We start from the raw sequence: 19,298 nt of genomic DNA on the forward strand, positions 1-19,298 counted from the left end.
ACCCTTCCCCCCTACCCCTGCCCAGCTGTTGAGATTCTCACTTACTGCTGGGGGCTGCTGCCTTCTGCCCACATCTGTCTGGGATGGACCACCTGCGCTTTGCAGCCCTACCCCGCACCCAGGAGCAGACCTGCGGCCCAGCCCAAGGTGGGCATGGCCTGTCCCCCAGCCGCCCTGCCTGGACAGTGCAGCCTAGCCGGGCCACACAGGCAGCTGTGTGTGGGATTCTCGTTGTAGAGCTCTTGGGAGTGCCTCCTGGTGCTGAGGCCCTAGTGATGGAGAAGGGGAAGGGGTGGGGTCCCTGCTCCAGGCCTCTGTAATGGACTCCCCACCCTCTCTCACACAGAAGTGGCTGTGGTCTGCCCCTCTTTGTGGGCCTCTCACCCTGTGGCTGAGGTCTCCTGTGTGTGCCCAGCAAAAGGATGCCTGGAGACAGCGAGAAGCGGTTGGAAGGATGTGTGGGGCCCCACACAGGATGAAGATGACGCTCAGCCAGCCCTGCTTCTAGGAGGGGCTGCGGTTCAGCCGGCACCTGCTGGGGTCTGGTTTTGTGCCTTGGGCAGGCTTTGGCCACCTATGGGTTCCGTGTGCAGCTGCCCATCAGGCAGGGCTAGAGGCTGAGAGCCGTCAGCTGGTGATGGACGTGGCAGTGGGGACTCGGAAGCCGCTGCTGCCCTGTAGATAGATTCTCTTTTTTAAAGAATTTGCATTTCTTTCTTTCTTTTTTAATTGGAAAGACAGATTTACAGAGAGAAGGAAAGACAGAAAGATCTTCCATCCGCTGGTTCACTCCCCAAGTAGCCACAGCGGCTGGAGCTGAGCTGATCTGAATCCAGATCCAGGAACTTCCTCCAGGTCTCCCACACGGTGCAGGGTCCCAAGGCTTTGGGTCATACTTGACTGCTTTCCCAGGCCACAGGTAGGGAGCTGGAGGGAAGTGGGACCTCCAGGATTAGAACCGGCACCCATATGGGTTCCTGGTGTGTTCAAGGCAAGGACTTTATGGAAAGGCGGATATACAGAGAGGAGGAGGGACAGAGAGGAAGATCTTCCGTCCTATGGTTCACTCCCCAAGTGACCGCAACAGCTGAAGCTGAGCCAGGAGCTTCTTCTAGGTCTCCCACGCTGGTGCAAGGCGAGGATTTTAACCACTATCGTGCCGGGCCCAAGGCAAGGACTTTAATCGCTACACTATTGTGCCGGGCTCGGTAGATTTTTTAATTTGTTTTTCATTGTGTTTGAAAGGCAGAGAGAGCTTCCATCCACTATCTCCTCAAATGGCCGCAACAGCTAGGACTGCTAAGCTGGGACCCAGAGCTCCAACTGGGTCTCCCACGTGGGAGGCAAGGACCCCAGTACTGGGACCATCATCTGCATCCTTCCAGAAGTCCCATTACAAGTAGGGGAGCCAGGACTTGAACCAGGCGCTGTTGATAGGGGAAAGGAGTGAGCTGCCTCATGCACCACCTCCTTGAAGCCTGACTGGATTTCCTCATCCCTTAAGGCCTCAGGGTCCTCCAGCTCAGATGTCTCTTGCCCCACTGGGTTAGGCCGCCACAGGGGGGACGGTCCCTTCCCAGGGCTCAGCCGCCCCTGGAGTGCACACCTGAGGGACCCTCGCTGACTCCTGAAGTGTTGTCTACCTCCAGCCTTTGGCCCAGCAAGTGCTCAGGAGGGAGTCTGCTAGTTGTGTCTGCCCCACTTTTGGGGCAGTGCCTGCCCAGGGTCAGGAGGGTTTTGGAGGCCTTACACTGCCTTGAGGCTGCCGGCACTGGGCCAGCCTCTCCTGCTGTTTCCAGGGTCAGTCTGTGTCCGTGGTTGGGGCTGCCCGCTGTGGCTGGAGGCCCCCTAGAACCCATGTCTTGTCCAGCTGTTGCTTGCACCCTGGGAGTTAAGGAGTTGACAGCAGCTGTGTCAGACTGTGGGGTGAGAGTGGCTGGGGTGTGGCACTGTCTTAGCTCTGCCCCGGGGCGGCGCTTTAGGGTGAGCTGGGCAGCTGGAAATAGTAGCCACCCTGTTCCTCCAGCCTGGGCCTCCACCCACCTGCTGACCTCGGGGTGTGGGCAGCCAGCACCACGTCCTGGAGCCCTGATGTTCTGGGTTGTGTATGGGTCTCTGCCCGCTGGCTGGCAGGGGGAGGGGTGCTGCTGGCCCAGCCCACCCTGTGGCCACGCATCCTCTTTCCTGCCTTGTCTGCCTATCCACAGAAACCTAGACCTTTCCAGGAAGCTCAGAGCAGACACTCCGGGGACCCCACTCCCTGTGGCTCACCAAAGTTGCTGGTTGCTGTGCGGGCCAGGGCACTGCTGCTGCCCTTGTAGCCCTGAGAGTTGGACTCCGGTGGGTGTGGAGGACAGGGCCACTCCAGGCCTCTGGCTTCCTGCTGCCCCTTCCTTCCTCTTATGTCCTCCCTCTCCCCCAGCCCTGGAGTAAGGCATGCAGTGCGTCCCCAGCAAACACCCCTGGGCAGAAACCAGCTCCATGACCCTGAGTGTTGGACCTAGTGCTGTGCCTGTTGTCCACCACAGGCCTGGGCACCTGCTCTACAGGCCACTGGGAAGGCTCCTGAGAGACTGGCCCTGTCGGCTGGGGTCTGTGTGCACGGATGAGTGCCCTCCTCCCTCTGCACCTGTTGCTGCTGATGTCATTACATAAGCTCCTCCCTAAAGCCTGACTCCAGGTCCAGCGGCCCAGCTGCCATTCACCTGGAGCCATTCAAGGGTGGAGTTCCTTGGCAGGAGGGACAGATCCTGTGCCCTGCCCACTGGCTACCCACCCACCCCCTCTTCCTTGGCCCAGGGATTGAGAACAGATGCTTCCTGACCTCAGATGACCCCACTGCACCCCCAGAGCAGCCCTGGCGGGGAGGGACCGCATGCTGGGAGGTGCTTGGCCTATGCTTCTCACCTTCCTGGTGGATTCCTCGGGTGAGGTCCTTCCTTGACGAGCTGGCTGGCACCCTGGGCCCATGCTGGCTTCCATGAGGGGATCCAGGAGGAGTGTGGGGGTCCCAGGCCTGTGATAGAGGAGTCTGTGGCTTGCTCAAGGTCCCACCCCAGTTCGAATTCAAGGCCGAGTTAGCGGTCAGGGCTTTGTGCTCACGTGGCGGCCTCTGAGTGTCTGGGGGCTCCTGCTCGGTCAGTTCCAAGGCAGGGAAGCCCTGGCTGTATTTGTGCCTTCGTGGATCCCGCCCGGCCCTTGCACTGGTTGCTGGGAGGGGTCCTGAAGCTGGGTAGGCAGCGAGACAGCAGCCTGGCCTCATTATAGGCTCGTGCGCTGGTGAGCTGGTTTCAGGCCCCAGGGACCCCGGGATTAATTGAAATGAGGTGGAACAGATGGATTGAGTCTGTCAGCAGCTTCACGTGACAGCCACTTAACATCCAAGCACTTCATTACCCGCCGATTGTGCCCGGCTGCCGGCCCCAACGGCCTGTGCCAGAGATGGTGGCGAGGAGAGTGACAAGCTTGTGGCCTGGCAGCTGTGAACGGGGGCAGGGTGCATCTGCGTCCTGGCAGTAGCTAAAGTGGAAGCAGGCGCTCCCAGCTGAAGCAGCCTGAAAGGTGGACTGTAGGGGCAGGCTGTGGGGTCGGGTCCCTGTTGCCCTGTGATGGCATGGGGCTGGCCAGGCTCAGGCTGCAGGCCAGACCAGTGCTGGGCAGATGCTGCAGCCACGAGGCCTGTGCTGGGAGCCTGGTGGGGGCTCAGGGAATCCAGCAGGCCTGGGTCATGCCCCAAGCCTGTTGTCTGGACCATGGTGGCCAGGTTGTCATCCCTCTGGAGTCAGGGGTGTGAGGAGTCTTGAAAGACCCCTGGGCTGGATCGGGGAGAGGTGTATCTGTACACCGGGCATTCCCAGGCCCTATGTACCACACCTCCCCCCTGTACCTCGAGGTCCCTCCGGGGTCTCCATGTGAGGCGCACACCCTCCACCCCAACTGCTGCTGTTGTCTTGGACCCCTTGGAGTTCTGCAATGCAGGAGGGGGCGGGGAGGGGCAGGGTTCTGTCCCAGGCCACATCCACAGGGCAGGAGGGCAGAGCAAGTCTGGTTGTGCTTGGTTTGCTTTTATTTTTATATAAAGATTTATTCATTTTTATTGGAAAGTGAAATATACAGAGAGGAGGAGACAGAGAGGAAGATCTTCCATCTGCTGATTCACTCCCCAAGTGGCTGCAATGGCCAGAGCTGAGCCTATCCGAAGCCAGGAGCCAGGAACTTCTTTCAGGTCTCCCATGTGGGTGCAGGGTCCAACTTTGGGCCGTCCTCAACTGCTTTCCCGGGCCACAAGCAGGGAGCTGGTTGGGAAGTGGGGCAGCTGGGACATGAACCAGTGTCCATACAGGATCCCAGGATGTCCAAGGCGAGGACTTTAGCTGCTAGGCCACTGTGCCGGGCTCTTGGTTTGCTCTTAAAATAAATATCTCTGGGGGTCTCACCCTCTCTCTGACACTGTGCCTTTCAAATAAGTAAAATAAATCTTTAAAAAGAGAGAAGGAAGTGTTATCCTCAGATGAGCATGACAGATTTGCTTTGAAACTTTCCCTTGTCATTTTTGCTGAAGATTTCAGTTACCCGAGTTTTCATGGGAAGTGGGTAGAACAGATTCTAAACTGTCTGGTTCCCCCACCTCGGCCCCTCATTTGAAATGTTTTTAACTTCTTACCAGCTGGGCACCTTGAGGAATCTGGTGGCACTTGCACTTTGAGGCCAGGGAAATAAGTGGGCACAGGTAGCCGGTAGCATCACTGTGAGGAGTGGCTGTGTCTGGCTCAGTGTCAAGTCTGCTGGAGAGGGGGCTGATACCGCCTCCACAAAGTTCGATTATAAATTCTGAAAAACTTTTTTTAAAAAAATTTCATTTCATTTACTTATTGGAAAGACAGAAGGAGCTTCCATGTACTGGCATACTGCCTGAATGTATGTGATAGCTGGGGTAAGGTTAGCCCAAAACTGGGAACCCCAAAGTCCTGGGGCTCCCACGTGGGTGACAAGGGCCCCCCGGGCCTGGAGCCAGCTGCGGCCTCCCAGGATGTGCGTCTGCAGGAGGAGGCTGGATGGGGAGCAGAGCTGGACACGGTCTCAGGCATTCTGATCTGGGATGCAGGCGTAGCAGGTTGCATTGAAACCACTGGCCCTAACACCTGCCCCCTTACTGCACATTGCGAGGAATATTTTCTGACTCGTCTGAAGTTTTCTCGTCATCACTATTGGCGTCTTGCTGTTGATTGACAGGCAGAACACGGAAAATGCTGCAGTAGTGGGCAGATGGCAGTGTTAGGAGTTGGGCGGAGAGAACAACACACGTGATTTTGGGCACTCAGTGGCTGGAGGAGGTGGCATTTTAGCAGAGCTTCAGGGCATGAGTGGGGCCTGGCACGTGGTAATCAGGTGGTGGGGATGGGCAGGGGAGAGGGGAATGTGGGCACCATCTCTGCCTGACCTGACACCTGTGGAGAAAGTGGCCTTTGAGTTTGAGTTGGCCCCAAAGCCTGGTGGCTGGGTGCTGGGGAGGTGTGAGACGTCCAGTGAGGCCCCCTGATTGGCCCCTGCTGGGACTCCTCCCCTCCAACTGTCTGCAACGGGTCTGGGCTGGCTGCTGCTATGCCAAACCCCTGGGGTCCGCTGGCTGGCTTCTGTTCCTCCCAGGTGTGCCTGGCTGGGGAGGGCAGGCTGGAGGTGCAGTTTGCTTCGCCATGTTGAAGAAATGCTAATCCTTTTCCTTTTGGATCCATGCAAATTGTCTTTGAAAAAAAAAAAAAAAACCTCACACTCGTCCTTACCACAAAGAAAATTGTCATCCTTTGAATTTTCTAACCAATGTTTATTTACGTACTCAAAGAAGTAGCTATTAGAGCTCCCATCTGCTGGTTGGTTCATTCTGCAGCCACAGCTGCGACTACTCCAGGGCTGAAGCTAGGAGTTGGGAACTCCATCCGGGTCTGTCTTGAGACTGGCTGGGACCTAGGTCCCTGAGCTTTTCCTGTTGCTTCATAGCACCTGCAGGAGCAGGAAGCTGGAGGCAGGAGCCGGAGCTGGCCTTGAACCCAGGCCCCTGGTCTTACTCACCTGACAGCCTGCTGTGTCCTCCTAGATGTCCGTCCTCCCGGCCTCAGTTCTCAGTTCTGTTCTTGAGATTTTTCTCTACCAATGACTGGTGCTGCAGGCCCAAGGCCGGCCACCCTGCACTTCCCTGTCTGCCCCCTGGGTCGGGACACTGGGAATCCTGGCCTGGCGCCTTCCATTTGGTGACACCCACACAGGTGTGGCTGCTGGCATGAGAGATGTTCCCAGGGGTGCCCCTGCCTCCCGTCTCCCTCATCAGCCTGGCCTTGGGTAATGGATAAGATCCTGGGTTTGGGGCCCCAGGTTTGGGTTCCCACCTCCTGCTCCCACCACTCCCCGCAGGATCTGAACATACCCTCCCTCTGCTTTGTTTCTCGTCGGAGCCCTGACTTTGTGTTGGGTTAATTAGTTACCAGAGGGCGGTTCAGGCTGCAATTAGCACACACTCACTTGTGAAGGCAAAGCCTCGGGTTTCCCTGGCAGGCTGGAAGGCACTTCCCCCACCCCGATCCTGTGGCCTGTCGCTCTGACAACCCCCCAGGCTGGAGTCCCGTCCCTCCTTGGTGCCCTGGTGTTGACAGCGGTGGTTTGTGAAGTGCATACAAGAAGGTCTAAGGACTACTGCCCAAGGGTGTGACCAGGTGCCCCAGATGGCCCAGCAGCCCTGCATCAGCTGTGGCTCCACAGTGGCTTTCTGTTCTTTGAGCAGCCTGCTCACGTCCCTGCTCGACTGAGGACCTGGCCTGGCGCCCCAGGTCCGGCCGTGGGGGAGCTCAGCTCTGCGGTGCCTGCTGGGTTTTCCCAAGGCGTGTGGGAACTCGCTGGCCCCTAGCCCCTTGTATCCAGCAGCCATAGGGGGCTGTGCAGGCCTGAGGCATGGCTGGTGAGGCCCAGCAAGCAAATTCATCTGTCCAGTCAATGTGGAATTTAAAACTGACTTGGGTTTTCTTTTTTCCTTCCTTCCTCTCTTTTTTAAGGTTTATTTTTAATTTTCTTATTGGAAAGACATACAGAGGAGGTAGAGAAAGATCTTCCATCTGTCTGCTGGTTCACTCCCCAAATGACCACAATGGCTGGTGCTGGGCTGGAGCTGAGCCAATCTGAAGCTTAGGAGCAGGAACTGCTGGGTCTCCCATGTAGGTGCAAGGTCCCAAGGCTTTGGGCCGTCCTGCCCTGCTTTCCCAGGTCACAAGCAGGAGGCTGGATTGGAAATGGAACAGCTGGAATATGAACCAGTATCCATATGGGTACATGCAAGACGACAACTTTAGCCACTAGGCTACTGTGTTGGGTACGACTCTGGGTTTCTTAGATGTGTTTGCAACAAGCCAGGCATTGGCACATTTTTCCCCTTGTCTGTATATTTTATGAATTCTGAAGACCAAGTATATTTTCAGTACACATGTTAACATCCAAGTTTTGATGTGCTGCATGTGTGAGATCCACGCTGGTTTTCAAAGACTTGACGTGGAAGGAGCTGGTGAAAGAGCCTAGTAGTAATATTCCACGCTGATCATGTTTGAAGTGGTGACAGTTTACCTATATTGACTTCAAGAGTGTTAACAGCATTTATGCACCACCTACTGTATTTATTTTTTGAACCATATTGGTTTGGGAATCAGAAGAAGAGAGAGAAAGTGTTCTCATCTGCTGCTTCACTCCTTGAATGCCCTCAGTGGCCAGGATTGAACTGGACCACAAGGGGAGCTGGAAGCCCAGTGCAGTGGACATCAGGGGTTGCAAGAACCCACTGGCACTATCAGTGCTGTCTGTGTTAGCGGGGAGGTGGAGCTGGGAGCTGAGCCCATGCCTACAGTGTGAGGGACATGGGTGTCTTACCCACTTGACCAAACACCTGCCCTTGTTTCTTTCTTTTCTTTTTTTTTCTAATTAATGCATTCATGTATGTGAAGGATAGTTACAGAGAGGAGAGAAAGCTAGCTTCTCTCCTGCTGGCTTGCTCCTTAGATGGCTGCAGCAGTTAGGGCTGGGCTGGTCCAAAGCCGGAAGCTTCATCTGAGAACCTGAGTCATGCTCTGTTGCCGTCCCAAGCCACCAGCAGCACGCTGGACCAGAAGAGTAGCCAGGTACCACAGGGAAGCCGGTACCACAGGGAGAGGTTTAGACTGCTAAGCCCTGGCCCTTAACCCTCCATCTGTTTTTAAAAAGTCAGCTGTTAGGAAATCTGAAATACATGTTTGTCTAGAGTTGTGTGATGCTGCACAGCATTGCACCCCAAGCCCACTTTCTGCTGGAAATGTGAGTGATGGTCCCTCAGGTCATGGTTTGAGAGTATTTTTATCTCCAAGACTAAAGAGAGACCTACCGTGTTTTCAGAGGAACAGATTTTAAAAAAACATCAGTCAAAACCAGTTTTTTTAAAAAACATTTATTTATTTATTTGAAAGGATGTGTGTGTGGGGGGGTGCTGGGTGGACATGATGTGACATTTTTTTTGGTAAGATTTATTTTTGTTGGAAAGTCAGATTTACAGAGAGAAGGAGAGACAGAGTGAAAGGTCTTCCATCCGCTGGTTCACTCACCAAGCAGCCGCAACGAGTGAAGCTAAGCTGGTCTGAAGCCAGGAGCTTCTTCTGGGTTTCCTACGCAGGTGCAGGGTCCCAAGACTTTGGGCTATCCTCGGCTGCTTTCCCAGGCCACAGGCAGGGAGCTGGATGGGAAGTAGAGCAGCTGGGATACAAACTGGCGCCCATGTGGGATCCTGGCCCTTGCAAGGTTGGGATTTAGCCGATCAACCGTGACTCAGCAGTTTTCAATTGCACAGATGATGTGTGCTTGTTGTGGGAAGCTGAGAAAGTACTGATTAGGCAGAATCAAGCATCTTGTTTTGGAAGGAGAATATATAGGTTTTCTAGCAATGTTTTCTAGTAGTTTTTCCACTTTGCGTCAGCGTGGAAACACTCCTGGGCAGTTTTGCAGAGGCTTCTCAGGGAAGCCTCAAAGGTGGGAAACAGAAAGGACCACCCCACGTACAGTTCCACAGCTGCACCTGCGCCCTGACAGGGTGGGCCGCCCAGGGCTCTGCGGGATGGCCTGTGCAGAGAGTCCATGAGACCCTGCTTTCACTGAGTGGGGGAGCTGGAAAGTGGGTGCCGTTGATGTCACACACGCCGTGCGTTTGTCCTCTGGGGGAGCAGGTGGGCCTTGTTGGGGGGGTGGGCACAGCGGAGAGAGCATTGTCCCAGCTGGGAAGGAGGCTTGCCGCTGTCACCAGGCTTGCTCTTCTGAGACGTGTTTGCTGCCGCCACCACGTGACATGGAAGCCCGACACTGAGTGGAGTTTGGGGGAGACGTGGTGTGGGCGGGAGCATCACGCTGGTGAGCTGTGGGATCTGCGTGTGCAGCCCCTGGTCCAGCCTCGTGGCTGACTCAAACGCTTCGGAGGAGCCGGGCCGGGACCTGGGGCGTTCACCGATTGTGCAACCACCCCCTTTTCTTCTCTGTGCCAGTTGGCAACCTGTGGCACACACACATGCCACACATTATGCAAGAGGGCACTCCTGGGCAAGTCATCTCGCAGTGCCTTTTTTTGTCTTTTTTAACATTTCTTTATTTTGAAGGCAGAATCATGGAGAAAGGAGGACAGACATCTTCCATGTGCTGGTTCGCTCCCCGAGTGGCTGCTGCCACAGCTGGGGCTGGGCCTGAGCCAGGAGTCTCAAGTCTCATCCAGGTCTCCCTTGTGGGTGGCAGGGACTTAGCCACCGAGAGCTATCACCCAGGAGGCTGGATGAGCAGCAGGGCCACCCTGGCATCTCCAGTAGCACCCTAATTGCTACAGCAAACACCTTCCCCTTTCTGAAGGGCAGGGAGAGAGAAGAGAAATCCTGCATCACTTTGGTTCATTTGCAGGATAACTCACAACAGCCAGGGCTAGAGCTGAAGCCCTGAAGCCGGGAACCCGGAACTCGATCCCTCAGTTTCCCTGATAGGCGGCAGACCCAGATTCTCAAGCCCTCACCTCCTGCCCAGACTCGGGCACTGGGATGTGAGCTGCGAGTCCCACGTGGTATCTCAATCGCTGAGTCCAAGACCTTGCCCCCCCAGCAGTGCTTCTAACAGACGTAAGGACAACTTCCCTGGTTAGGAATTTCTGTAGGGACCCTGTTTAGGGAGCAAGACCGGCTCTGTGAAGTAGCAACAGCAGGTCTGTGTGCAGCCAACACAGCCCTAGGAGAACTTGCGAGAGACGTCCAGGCAACGGGGCATGTCTGGTGGGGCAGGTGCCCTGGCATCGGGCTGGTGGGCAGCACGGAGCTCTGACAAAGTGTTCCCCCAAGAAGCCTGTGTAGGTGAAGTCTCCGCTTGTCCCAGAAGCCCGCTGAGTGCACCTGAATCGGCAGGCTACAAAGGCTTGGCAGCATCTCTTTCATCTCTGTTCTCTCTTCTGTTTTAATTGCATCAGCTAAACAACAAAAGCAATTACAGACATCTGGAGAAGAGAAACTGCCACGATCCTGTTGTCCTGGCAGGTCATCGGCTGCCTTGTTCCCTGAGGTGTCTGCATCTGCAGGTGTAATTTTCCTTTGGTAACGCTCAGCGGCCGTCGGACAGTTAGATGTGGACCCATCCCGTCTGTTTTCTATCTTGTTCTTCCTTCCTGGTTCACGTCCTGTCTCCACGGAGTCACCATTTCATGCCTGCGCACTCCCCCAGTGACCTGATTAACTGTCATTTACTTAATCGTTCTTTATGTTTGTGTCCTGCTGTTAACGGAGGCTTTCCCTGCTTTGTTTCTGTAGGAAGTGCTCCAGCAGCTGATCGTAATGAATTTACCCAATGTTCTGATGATTGGCAAAGACCCACTGTCTGGTGAGTAAAAGCCACCTTCCCCCAGCCCCCTGTGGTGCCCGGGCGGTGCCTTCGGCTCAGGGCATCTGTTAGCCATGGAGCTGTGGCTGCCAGCTTGGAGCCTGCGTGGTGAGAACTTGAGATTGTTCTGTGAGGTCTGTGGAGGGAGGGTTTATTATGCAGGGATGTTGAGCCAGGAGCACACTGCTTCCTCTCTTCAGGCAAACGGGCCTGAGTCGCACAGTGGCCTCCCGGGGGTCGTGTCTCCCGAGTCCGTGAGGAAGCAGACAGCACCATGATGGAGTGAAATGCCTTGGTGTCTCTGGCTGGGATCCTCTGCTGCTTTGCGCATGCTCTATGCTGGAGCTCACCGGGGTGTGTGGTCATGTCTCCCAGCTGGCCTGGGTGCTGCTGGCATCCTCTGCCAGGAAGTTAGAGCTTAGTTCACACAGCCTCAGGACAGACCTGCCCACTGGCAGGGACATCCCTTGTGCCACTGGACGCCTCCCTGTGGTTTTGTAAGCCGGGGCCTGGGGCTGGGGGAGCAGGTGGGAGGTTAAGGAGGGCTCACCCGCACAGGATGGGAGCAGACCTGGGAGGCTTTGACCAAGGGCAGCTGGCCTCCTGTTGGCCTTGCCTCCCTGGGGTGTGGCCATTCTTCCTCCTGTCTGTGACAGTGGCTGAAGTTGCCTCAGCTGGCGGTCAGATGCATGCACTGATCGAAGTTGGGACCCAGAGAGAAGCAGCTCTTAAGTTCTGTGGCCCCGGGAGCACTGAGGGCAGCATTCTAGGGTGCACCTTCTGGGCTCCGGCTGTCGGATGTACCAGCCTCTATCTGTGTGACCCACAGGAAGGAGGTTTCCCTGGCCTTCTGCTGGTCCCTGGCACCCTGGTTTTGCTGGGGTCCCCTCTCCTCAAGGCTGCCAGGTGCACCTGCCAGGCTCTGTGCAGCATTCACAGGGAGCCTTTGCTTCTTCCCAGTTTTGCCTGAGGGTGTCCTGGTTCTGTTTCTCAGCCCCGGAGAGTGGGGCAGAGAATGTCAGGTGTACCGTCCCAGCCGCAGCCCTAGCCCAGGTGTGTCGGGAAACCCTGGTACAGTCTATGGTAACTTCAACAAAGTTGCTTTCCTGCTTCGGGGAAGGGGGCTACTGATGCCAAGGGGAGGAGCTGAGATATGGTGTTGGAGTGTGGGTCTGTGGATGGTAGAGGGGCAGGAATGAGGGGTGCCTGGATTAGAGCCCCTGGTGGGTCTGCAGGTGCTGGGCATCGCACAGGTGCTGAGAGCGCGAAGGACGGTGTGCTGCCCTGCGCCGTAAGTGACAAGGGTGGGGGAGGACTATGCTGCTGGCCTGTGAACCAGGGTGCTTCCATCACTCACGGATGTCAGATTGGACTGCAGGTGATGGCCAATGTCTGCTTGGTATTCCCTCCATTGGACATCCCCTGCCTGGCCAGCAGAGACAGAGAGATCTCTGTCTACAGAAGGCGCAGGTCCCCTTGTCTGGTCTGCACTTCCATGAGACAAAAGTAACAAGGTGGACATAGGTTTTTTACAACAGTATTATCGAGGTGCAATTTGTGAACCGTACAGCTTGCAGATACATTTATTTGAAAGCGAGATTGGATGGAGAGAATGAAGTGTGTCTTCCGTGTACTGGGTCACTCCCCAAATGGTCACAGTGGCCAGGTTTGCTTTGTGCTGAAGTCAGAAGCCTGAAGCTCCAGGTGGCTCTTGCATGTGGTTGGCAGGACCCAGGTGCCTGGTGCTTGGGCCATCATCTGCTGCTTTCTGTCACTTCTGAATCAGAAGTGGAATAGCTGGGGCTCGGAGCAGAGCTCCAGTAAGAGGTACCAGCATTACAGGTGGAAGCTTAGCTTGCTGTGCTAGAATGATGGCCCCATCACTCACTTAAAAAAAAAAGTGTTTATTTTCATCTGCTTGAAAGAGATGGTCCATGTGCCGTTTCACTGCCCAGATGCCTGCAGCACTCAGGGCTGAGTCAGGCCTGGGCAGCGCCTGGGAGCTGCATCTGGGTCTCCTGTGTGGGCGGCTGGGGCCCAAATTCATGGCCCATTCTCTGTTGCCTCCCATATGCAGCAGAAGGCAACCAGCCAGGATTCGAACCAGTACTCAGATGTGCTGACTGAGCTGGCTGTGTCACAGTACTGGTCCCCAACTCACTGATTTTAAAGTGCATGATTCGTTGTTGTTGTTTTTAACTCGTTGGAGGGGCAGAGAGGCAGTGAGCTCCTATCTGCTGGTTCACTCCTCCAGTGCTTGGCAACAGCCAGGTTTGGGCCAGGCCAAAGCCAGGAGCCCAGAACTCAATCCAGGTTTCCCATGGGGATGGCACGGACCCAAGTACTTGAGCCATTGCCTGTTGCCTCCCGGGGTATTGTGAGTAGAGAGTTGGAATTGGGAGCAGAGTTGAGACTCAAACCCTAGGCATCCTAAGTGGTACCTTGACCACTAGGCCAAATACCTAGGGCACCTGACTGTAACTGTGGACAGGTGAATTGGATGGCTGTGGACCCAGGGTGTTTGCAGTAAGCACCTGTCACAGACATCCTGATCCCTGCCTGCTGGGAAGAGACAGCACGCAGTGGGAGAGTTAGGGAGGGCCTAGTGCTGCCCATCACAGTGCCTTGAGAGAGTCCCCAGGCAGGGTTGATGGACAGCAGAGCTGCCTCCAGGGCCCAGGCTGTGAGCTGAGTACATGGATGGGTGGGTTTGACAGGGGCTGCCCCAGGGAACTCTCAGAGGATGACGGGCTGCCAGCAAGAGGCACCGGGGTGGGGGTTGGGCGTTGGGAGCGTGTATGTATGGAGTAGCATTTTCAGCTTTCAGTTTTGAAAATAGTTGTGTGAAGTATTTTTAAACCAAGTTGGTTTCTTTTTGTTTGTGTGGTTGCCTGGCTGGGGTACGGCGGGGGAGGGGCCATATTCCTTGGCCGAGTTTGTCTCCCATTGTGCGTGCGTATCTTGGAGGGAACGCTGATGCGGTTCTCTGTGCCAGCTCACAGTTTGGGCTAATTTCTGTGGTTTTGGCAACTCCATCATGATGGAACAGGGCCCCAGGTAGTGACAACGTGTCTCATCTATCCCCTGTCTGCCTACACAGTGACCCTGAAGGATCCTGGGAGGCCCAGCGCTAGTGCACTTGCTTCTAGCACGGTCTTGTGGGTGTGTTTGCTCCCTGTCCTGGGGCACACTGAGCATGCTGTGTTATAAGAGCTGGGGCCGGAGCAGGATGAAACCAGGACTGGGAGACTCCATCTGTGTCTCCCACATGTGTGGCAGGGACTGAAGCAGAGTCAGGTGCAGAGCTGGGGGGAGGAGGGCCTCCTGCTGTTGCATTTGACATCATGCCTTAGCTGCCAGGCCAGCATCCGCCTCACTTTGCAGCTGCCTGGCCCAGCCGTGGCTGCTTCTGTCTTACCCCATGTTTGGCCCCTCGGCTGTCCCTGGCTCTCAGCCTCATACAATGCCCTGTGTGGCCAGCCGTCCGTACCTCACTGTTGGGGAGGCCTCTACTCCCAGCACAGCCTAGAGTCTGGCAGGACTCAACTCGAGCCCCGTTACGTCATTGTTTTTTGACAGGTAGATGTCACTGTTATCCGCTGGTTCACCCATGGCAGTCGGGCTGGGGTTAGGTCCTGCTAAAGCTGGAAGTCAGGAATTCTTGTCCCCCACACTCTCAGGACGTCACTGCTGCCTCCCAGGGTGCTTGCTCGCATTGTGGGGCATAGACATCCTTTGGTTTCCCCTCTGCCCATGCCCGCTGGACCTGCATCTTGTGTGGGTTTCCCAGGACGAGCCTTGGAAAATCCTGTTGGGTCTCCTACTGTCCTGTCGCGTGCTTTCTTAGCGCATCCTTCCTGCCAGCCACGGGCCCGGGCTCTGCTCCCCTCCTCCACTGCTGCCCTCCTGGCACTTTGCCCCTGCCTGCTGCATACGGAGCTGCTGCTGCCTCCCTCCTGTGGTCTGTCCTAGCACTGGGCCCATGCCCAGAGAGAGCTTTTCCATCCATTAGCCCACTCCCCAGATGGCCACAACAGGCACGGCTGGGCCAGGCTGAAGCCAGAGATGGCTTCATGGGGCCTCCTGTGTGGGTGGCTGGGGCCCAAGTATTGAGTCATCATCTTCTGCCTTCCCAAACACATGAGCTGGAAGCAGAAATGGAAATGGAGCAGCCGGCACTTGAATCTGTACCGATACGTGCTGCAGGTGTGGCAAGGGGCGGCTTAGCTTGCAGTGTCACCCCACTGCCCCTCTGTCGTGTGTATTTCCTTCAGTTACACTGATCAGCTTATTTTTTTTTTCATGTCTGTTGTTTTTCTTCCCCCACTCTCACCGGTAGGCTCACTCAGGGGAACAGGTATCTTTGGGCATTCGTTATTGTTACCAGGGTGTGTGGCAGGTGCCCAAGTTCTGAGGTCTGTTTTACCTCCTGGAATCTGCATGACCGCTGGGCTCCTGGAATTGTTACCAATGCGCTATCAGGGATTACAAAGACAAATGTCAGAGGTCAAGTTCAAATGAAATTCATTCCCTCCACCATCATGCTGGCTGCGTGCATCTCGGCATGTTTACCTGCGTTATTGGCAAGCGTATCCTTCAAGAACCAGTAGGAAGTCCCCGCCAAGTTGAGAGATTGGGGAGACAGCAGTGTTGGACAGAACCCAGCTTCTCCTGAATGCCGCCCACTCTGGCTCTCTGCAGTTGGGCCTGCCCTGCACATGGGCCCATGCGCTCTCACACCACACACACACACACACACACACACTCTTGTCTGAGGGAGCAGGGACATCCGCACATCAATTTCTAGAATGAGTCACACAACAGTCGCATAGACAGAGAGCCTTGCCTGCTTTCCAGGGTTTGCATGCAAGCGTAGAGGTGGCTGGCAGGCTGTCCTGTCACTGAGCCGCCCACACCGTTTAGGGAGGGTGGGGTGCAGAGCCCAGCCTTGAGAGGAGAGGGGCTTGTTCAGAGCTGCACCTTGGAGGTCCTGTGGGGAGACGTCCGCAGGGACGGGTGTATTTGGGGCCCATCAGCCGCAGGGGCCACCACGAAGACTGGCTGCTTTCACGCTGGGCCCTCAGGTTCTTGTGTTCCAAGTGCCCAGTGAGACCAGGGAGCTCAGAAAAAGCCTGGGACACCCCCCTGCATGCCCACCAGGCACCTTCTGTGCAGCTGTGGGGGCCGCGGAGGACATGCTGTGGCAATCTGGTGCTGTTCTGGTCTGCAGTCCTGTGGTCACTCTTCCTGGTGTTGGCAAAGGGGCTTCCAGGAGCCAGCCGGCCTTGTGGCATAGTGGGCCAAGCTGCCTCCTACAATGCCGGCTTCCCGTACGGGCAGTGGTACGTGTCCTGGCTGCTGCACTTCAGATCCAGCTCCCTGCTGGGTAAGCAGCAGCAGATGGCCCAAGTGTTTGTGCCCCTGCCGTCTGTGTGGGAGACTCTGATGAAGCTCCTGGCCTTGGCTGGCCCAGTCCTGGCTATTGGCTGCTGCTCAGTGAACCAGCAAATGGAAGATCTTCCTGTCCTCTTTGTGCCTCTCCTTCTGTCTCTGAAATGCTGCCTTTCAAAGAAAGAAATCTTGGGGGGAAAAGCTTAAGAAAGAAGAAGGAGCTTTGAGCACAGTGTTGCACGAGTCCAGCCTTGGGTGACCACAGGGCGCTCTTCCAGGTGCTGCCCTGGGTAAGGCGGCCACAGGGCCAGTCTCTGACCCAGCACCACGTGTGCTTCAAAGGCTGGGCTCGGCAGACCTCGGCCAGCGGCTCCTGGGAAGAGCTCGATCCCAGCGTCTTTGCCCTTCCCTGAGCTGTCCAGATGGCTGCTGTGCCAGAGCCAGGATTCCAGGACCAGGGTCCCTGGAGATGAGCGGGTAACCTGCGCAGGGACTGTGAGGGACACAGTTGGCCGTGTCTGCTGCTGCAGAGTGTGAAACCCTGCTTCACACACAGGGCCACAGGGGCAGGTCAGGAGGACTCCGTGGAGGAGGCAGTCAGTGTATGGCCAGGGCCTTGGATTCTCAACATGGCAGGTGCTGCGAGTCCTGGAGATACACTGGGATCCCACTAAGCCAGCTGCAGGCTTGGGGCGGGAGTGAGTTTGCTATGATCACAGGCTTTAGGGACCAGATGGAAAGGGACTCCGAAAGTCCCTGCAGCCTCAGGTTTGACACCTTTGGCACTTTTATCAGGGCACCTGGACTGTGTGCACTGCACAGCCTGGCCGTAGCTGGCCACTCGGATGCCACGGCCAAGCACTGTGTGCCAGGGCTAGCTGCCCACACAACCGGGGCTGAGGGGGACCCGGCTGGTCTTCCTCCCGCTTCCACTGCTGCCCCAGGACCCTGTTGGCGAGCGGGTTAGGGTGGGGCCAGACTTGGCTGTCTTGGGGCCAGAGAGTGTGTTCTGGTTCTTCTCACCACCGTTGCTTGCGAGTCTGACTTCCTGTCTGCTGATGTACATGATGATGCTTTTCTGCCAGCCAGAACCTGTGGTCGTTTGGACGCAGGGGGAGGTTAGAGTGAGTCACAAAACAGCAGCGTGAAGTTGGTCTTCTCTTGGGGAGGGTTAGGAATCACCCGCCTTTCCATGGCCACTTCAGAGTGCCCTGTTCTCAGCTAGGGCTCCCCCTATTCATGAAGACCCCAGTCCTGCAGGCATTTGGACCCTTCTCCTGTTTCCTGTCTGGCCCTGGACAGCAGGTACGCTGAGAGCACCTTGCAGCCTGCCCCGGGAGTGGTGCCACTTGCTGGGGTCAGGCACGCATTCCTGGGCTCAGGGTTGCCTGGCGCCCTCTCCCGGGCTCTGCCTGGAGACAGCTTTGTTAGGGAACTCCCTGGCGATGGCCTGTGCCGGAGAGCGTCCTCCACCCATGCCATGGCTTCCAGCGAGACTGCTCTGCGCGGCCGCCGGAGGAGGAGGTGGAGGGAAGAGGTGGTGTTGGTCCAAGGTCTTTGTGGTCCTTGTGCTTTGGGGTTGGGCTTTTCGGCCTGGTGGCCGGAGGGACTGTCCCCTGTGCATCCCTCTCACCCTTCCCCCACCCTCCCCCAGGCAAGTTGTGGGTGTCAGGCTGCAGTCTTGCAGGAGGTATTTCTCTTCTGTCCTCAGTTGTCTGACCTGGGATATGGACTTGTCCTCCACTTCCTGCCGTGACCCCAGTGAGAGGCCTGTGGGGCCTGGGGAGTCGCTTTCCGGGGTGACAGTTGTCTGAGTGTGGTGGTTTGAGATTGTTCTAGATAACCTGTGGGCCGGCCTCTGTCACATGAGGGGAAACAGCTGGCTTGATACAGGTGACAGAGCCCCAGGATGAAGGGCCATGCCCAGGGTGTGCTCAGCAGACCCTGTGCCATTTCCATGGCTGAGAAGCATTTGTTGAATGACTAAATGAGAGTGGGGTGCAGTGCCTAGCTGTGTTACTGCCTGCTGCAGTTGGGGTGTGACAGGAATGCGGGTTTCCCAGGGGTAGCCCCCCCAGAAGGCAAGCCAGTGTGGAGAGGCCTGGACAGGTGGAGAGAGGGGTGGTGGAGGTGCCACTTCAGGGAGGGCTTCCACTCTTAGGATAGTCCTAAGGAGGTGTGCTGACGGACAGCTGTGCCCCTGTGGGTGGCTGAGCGTGGTCGTGTTCTTCATGCTGCTGGAGCAGCCCCTGGTCGTCCACTGAATGATCTCCTTCGTCTGTTGAGGCTGGGGGAATGGAAGAGTCGCAAATCAGAGGAGACTAGAACATAGCGCTGTTGGGTTTGGTTTAAAGATACATTTATTTTACTAAAAAGTCAGAGTTTGAGAGGGAGACACAAAGAGATCTTCCATCTGCTGGTTCATTCCCCAAGTGACCACAGCAGTGCTGGGCAGATCCAAAGCTGAGAGCCAGGAGCTTCTTCCGGGTCCCTCACACAGGGTACAGGGGCCCAAGGCTTTGGGCCATCCTGTACTGCTTTTCCAGACCACAGTCAGGGAGCTGGATGGGAAGTAGGGCAGCCAAGACATGAGCTGGTGCCCGTTATGGGATGGCAGCACTGCAGGTGGGTAGGTGATGACCTGCTATGTCACCGTGCCGCTGCTGCAGCCCCAACACTGTTTAAAGGACACGTGCAAGGCTGCGTCAGGACATTGACGGGGAAGGGCGTTAAACATGCACACCCCTGCAGAGTGTCCCGTGAACCTCGTGAAAGATGGGTCTTTAGATCTCGGCAAAAACAGAAGCAGAAGTTGTTCTGTGTCCTGCCCAGTAACGCCATGCTGAGCTAACAACACGCAGCCCCTCGGCAGACGCTGGCTAAGCACTTGCACGTTTTCACTTGGACCAGTGCTGAGCCATGCAGGTCGCGGTGTTCAACAGCAGTGTGGATGAGACAGCAGGTTCTGGGGGAGCCAGGGTGGGGAGCTTGGGACGTGATTGAGAGTGACA

At 56.3% G+C, this 19,298-nt stretch overlaps 1 protein-coding gene across 3 annotated transcripts in view; it reads left to right on the top strand.

The window, feature by feature from the left end:
• The window catches only part of CCDC88C (coiled-coil domain containing 88C), an 89,316-nt gene that overhangs the window by 25,862 nt on the left and 44,156 nt on the right, over window positions 1-19,298 (top strand). For all 3 annotated transcript variants that reach the window (XR_009244244.1, XM_004584339.2, XM_058655141.1), the window contains exon 4: window positions 10,827-10,896. Coding sequence is in view for 2 of the 3 variants with exons in the window: in XM_004584339.2 (XP_004584396.2) it covers window positions 10,827-10,896 (70 nt within the window). In the remaining variant the exon portion in view is untranslated. The remainder of the gene's footprint in view (window positions 1-10,826; window positions 10,897-19,298) is intronic.

This window comes from Ochotona princeps, chromosome 26 (genome assembly GCF_030435755.1).
Source record: "Ochotona princeps isolate mOchPri1 chromosome 26, mOchPri1.hap1, whole genome shotgun sequence".
Taxonomy (NCBI): domain Eukaryota; kingdom Metazoa; phylum Chordata; class Mammalia; order Lagomorpha; family Ochotonidae; genus Ochotona; species Ochotona princeps.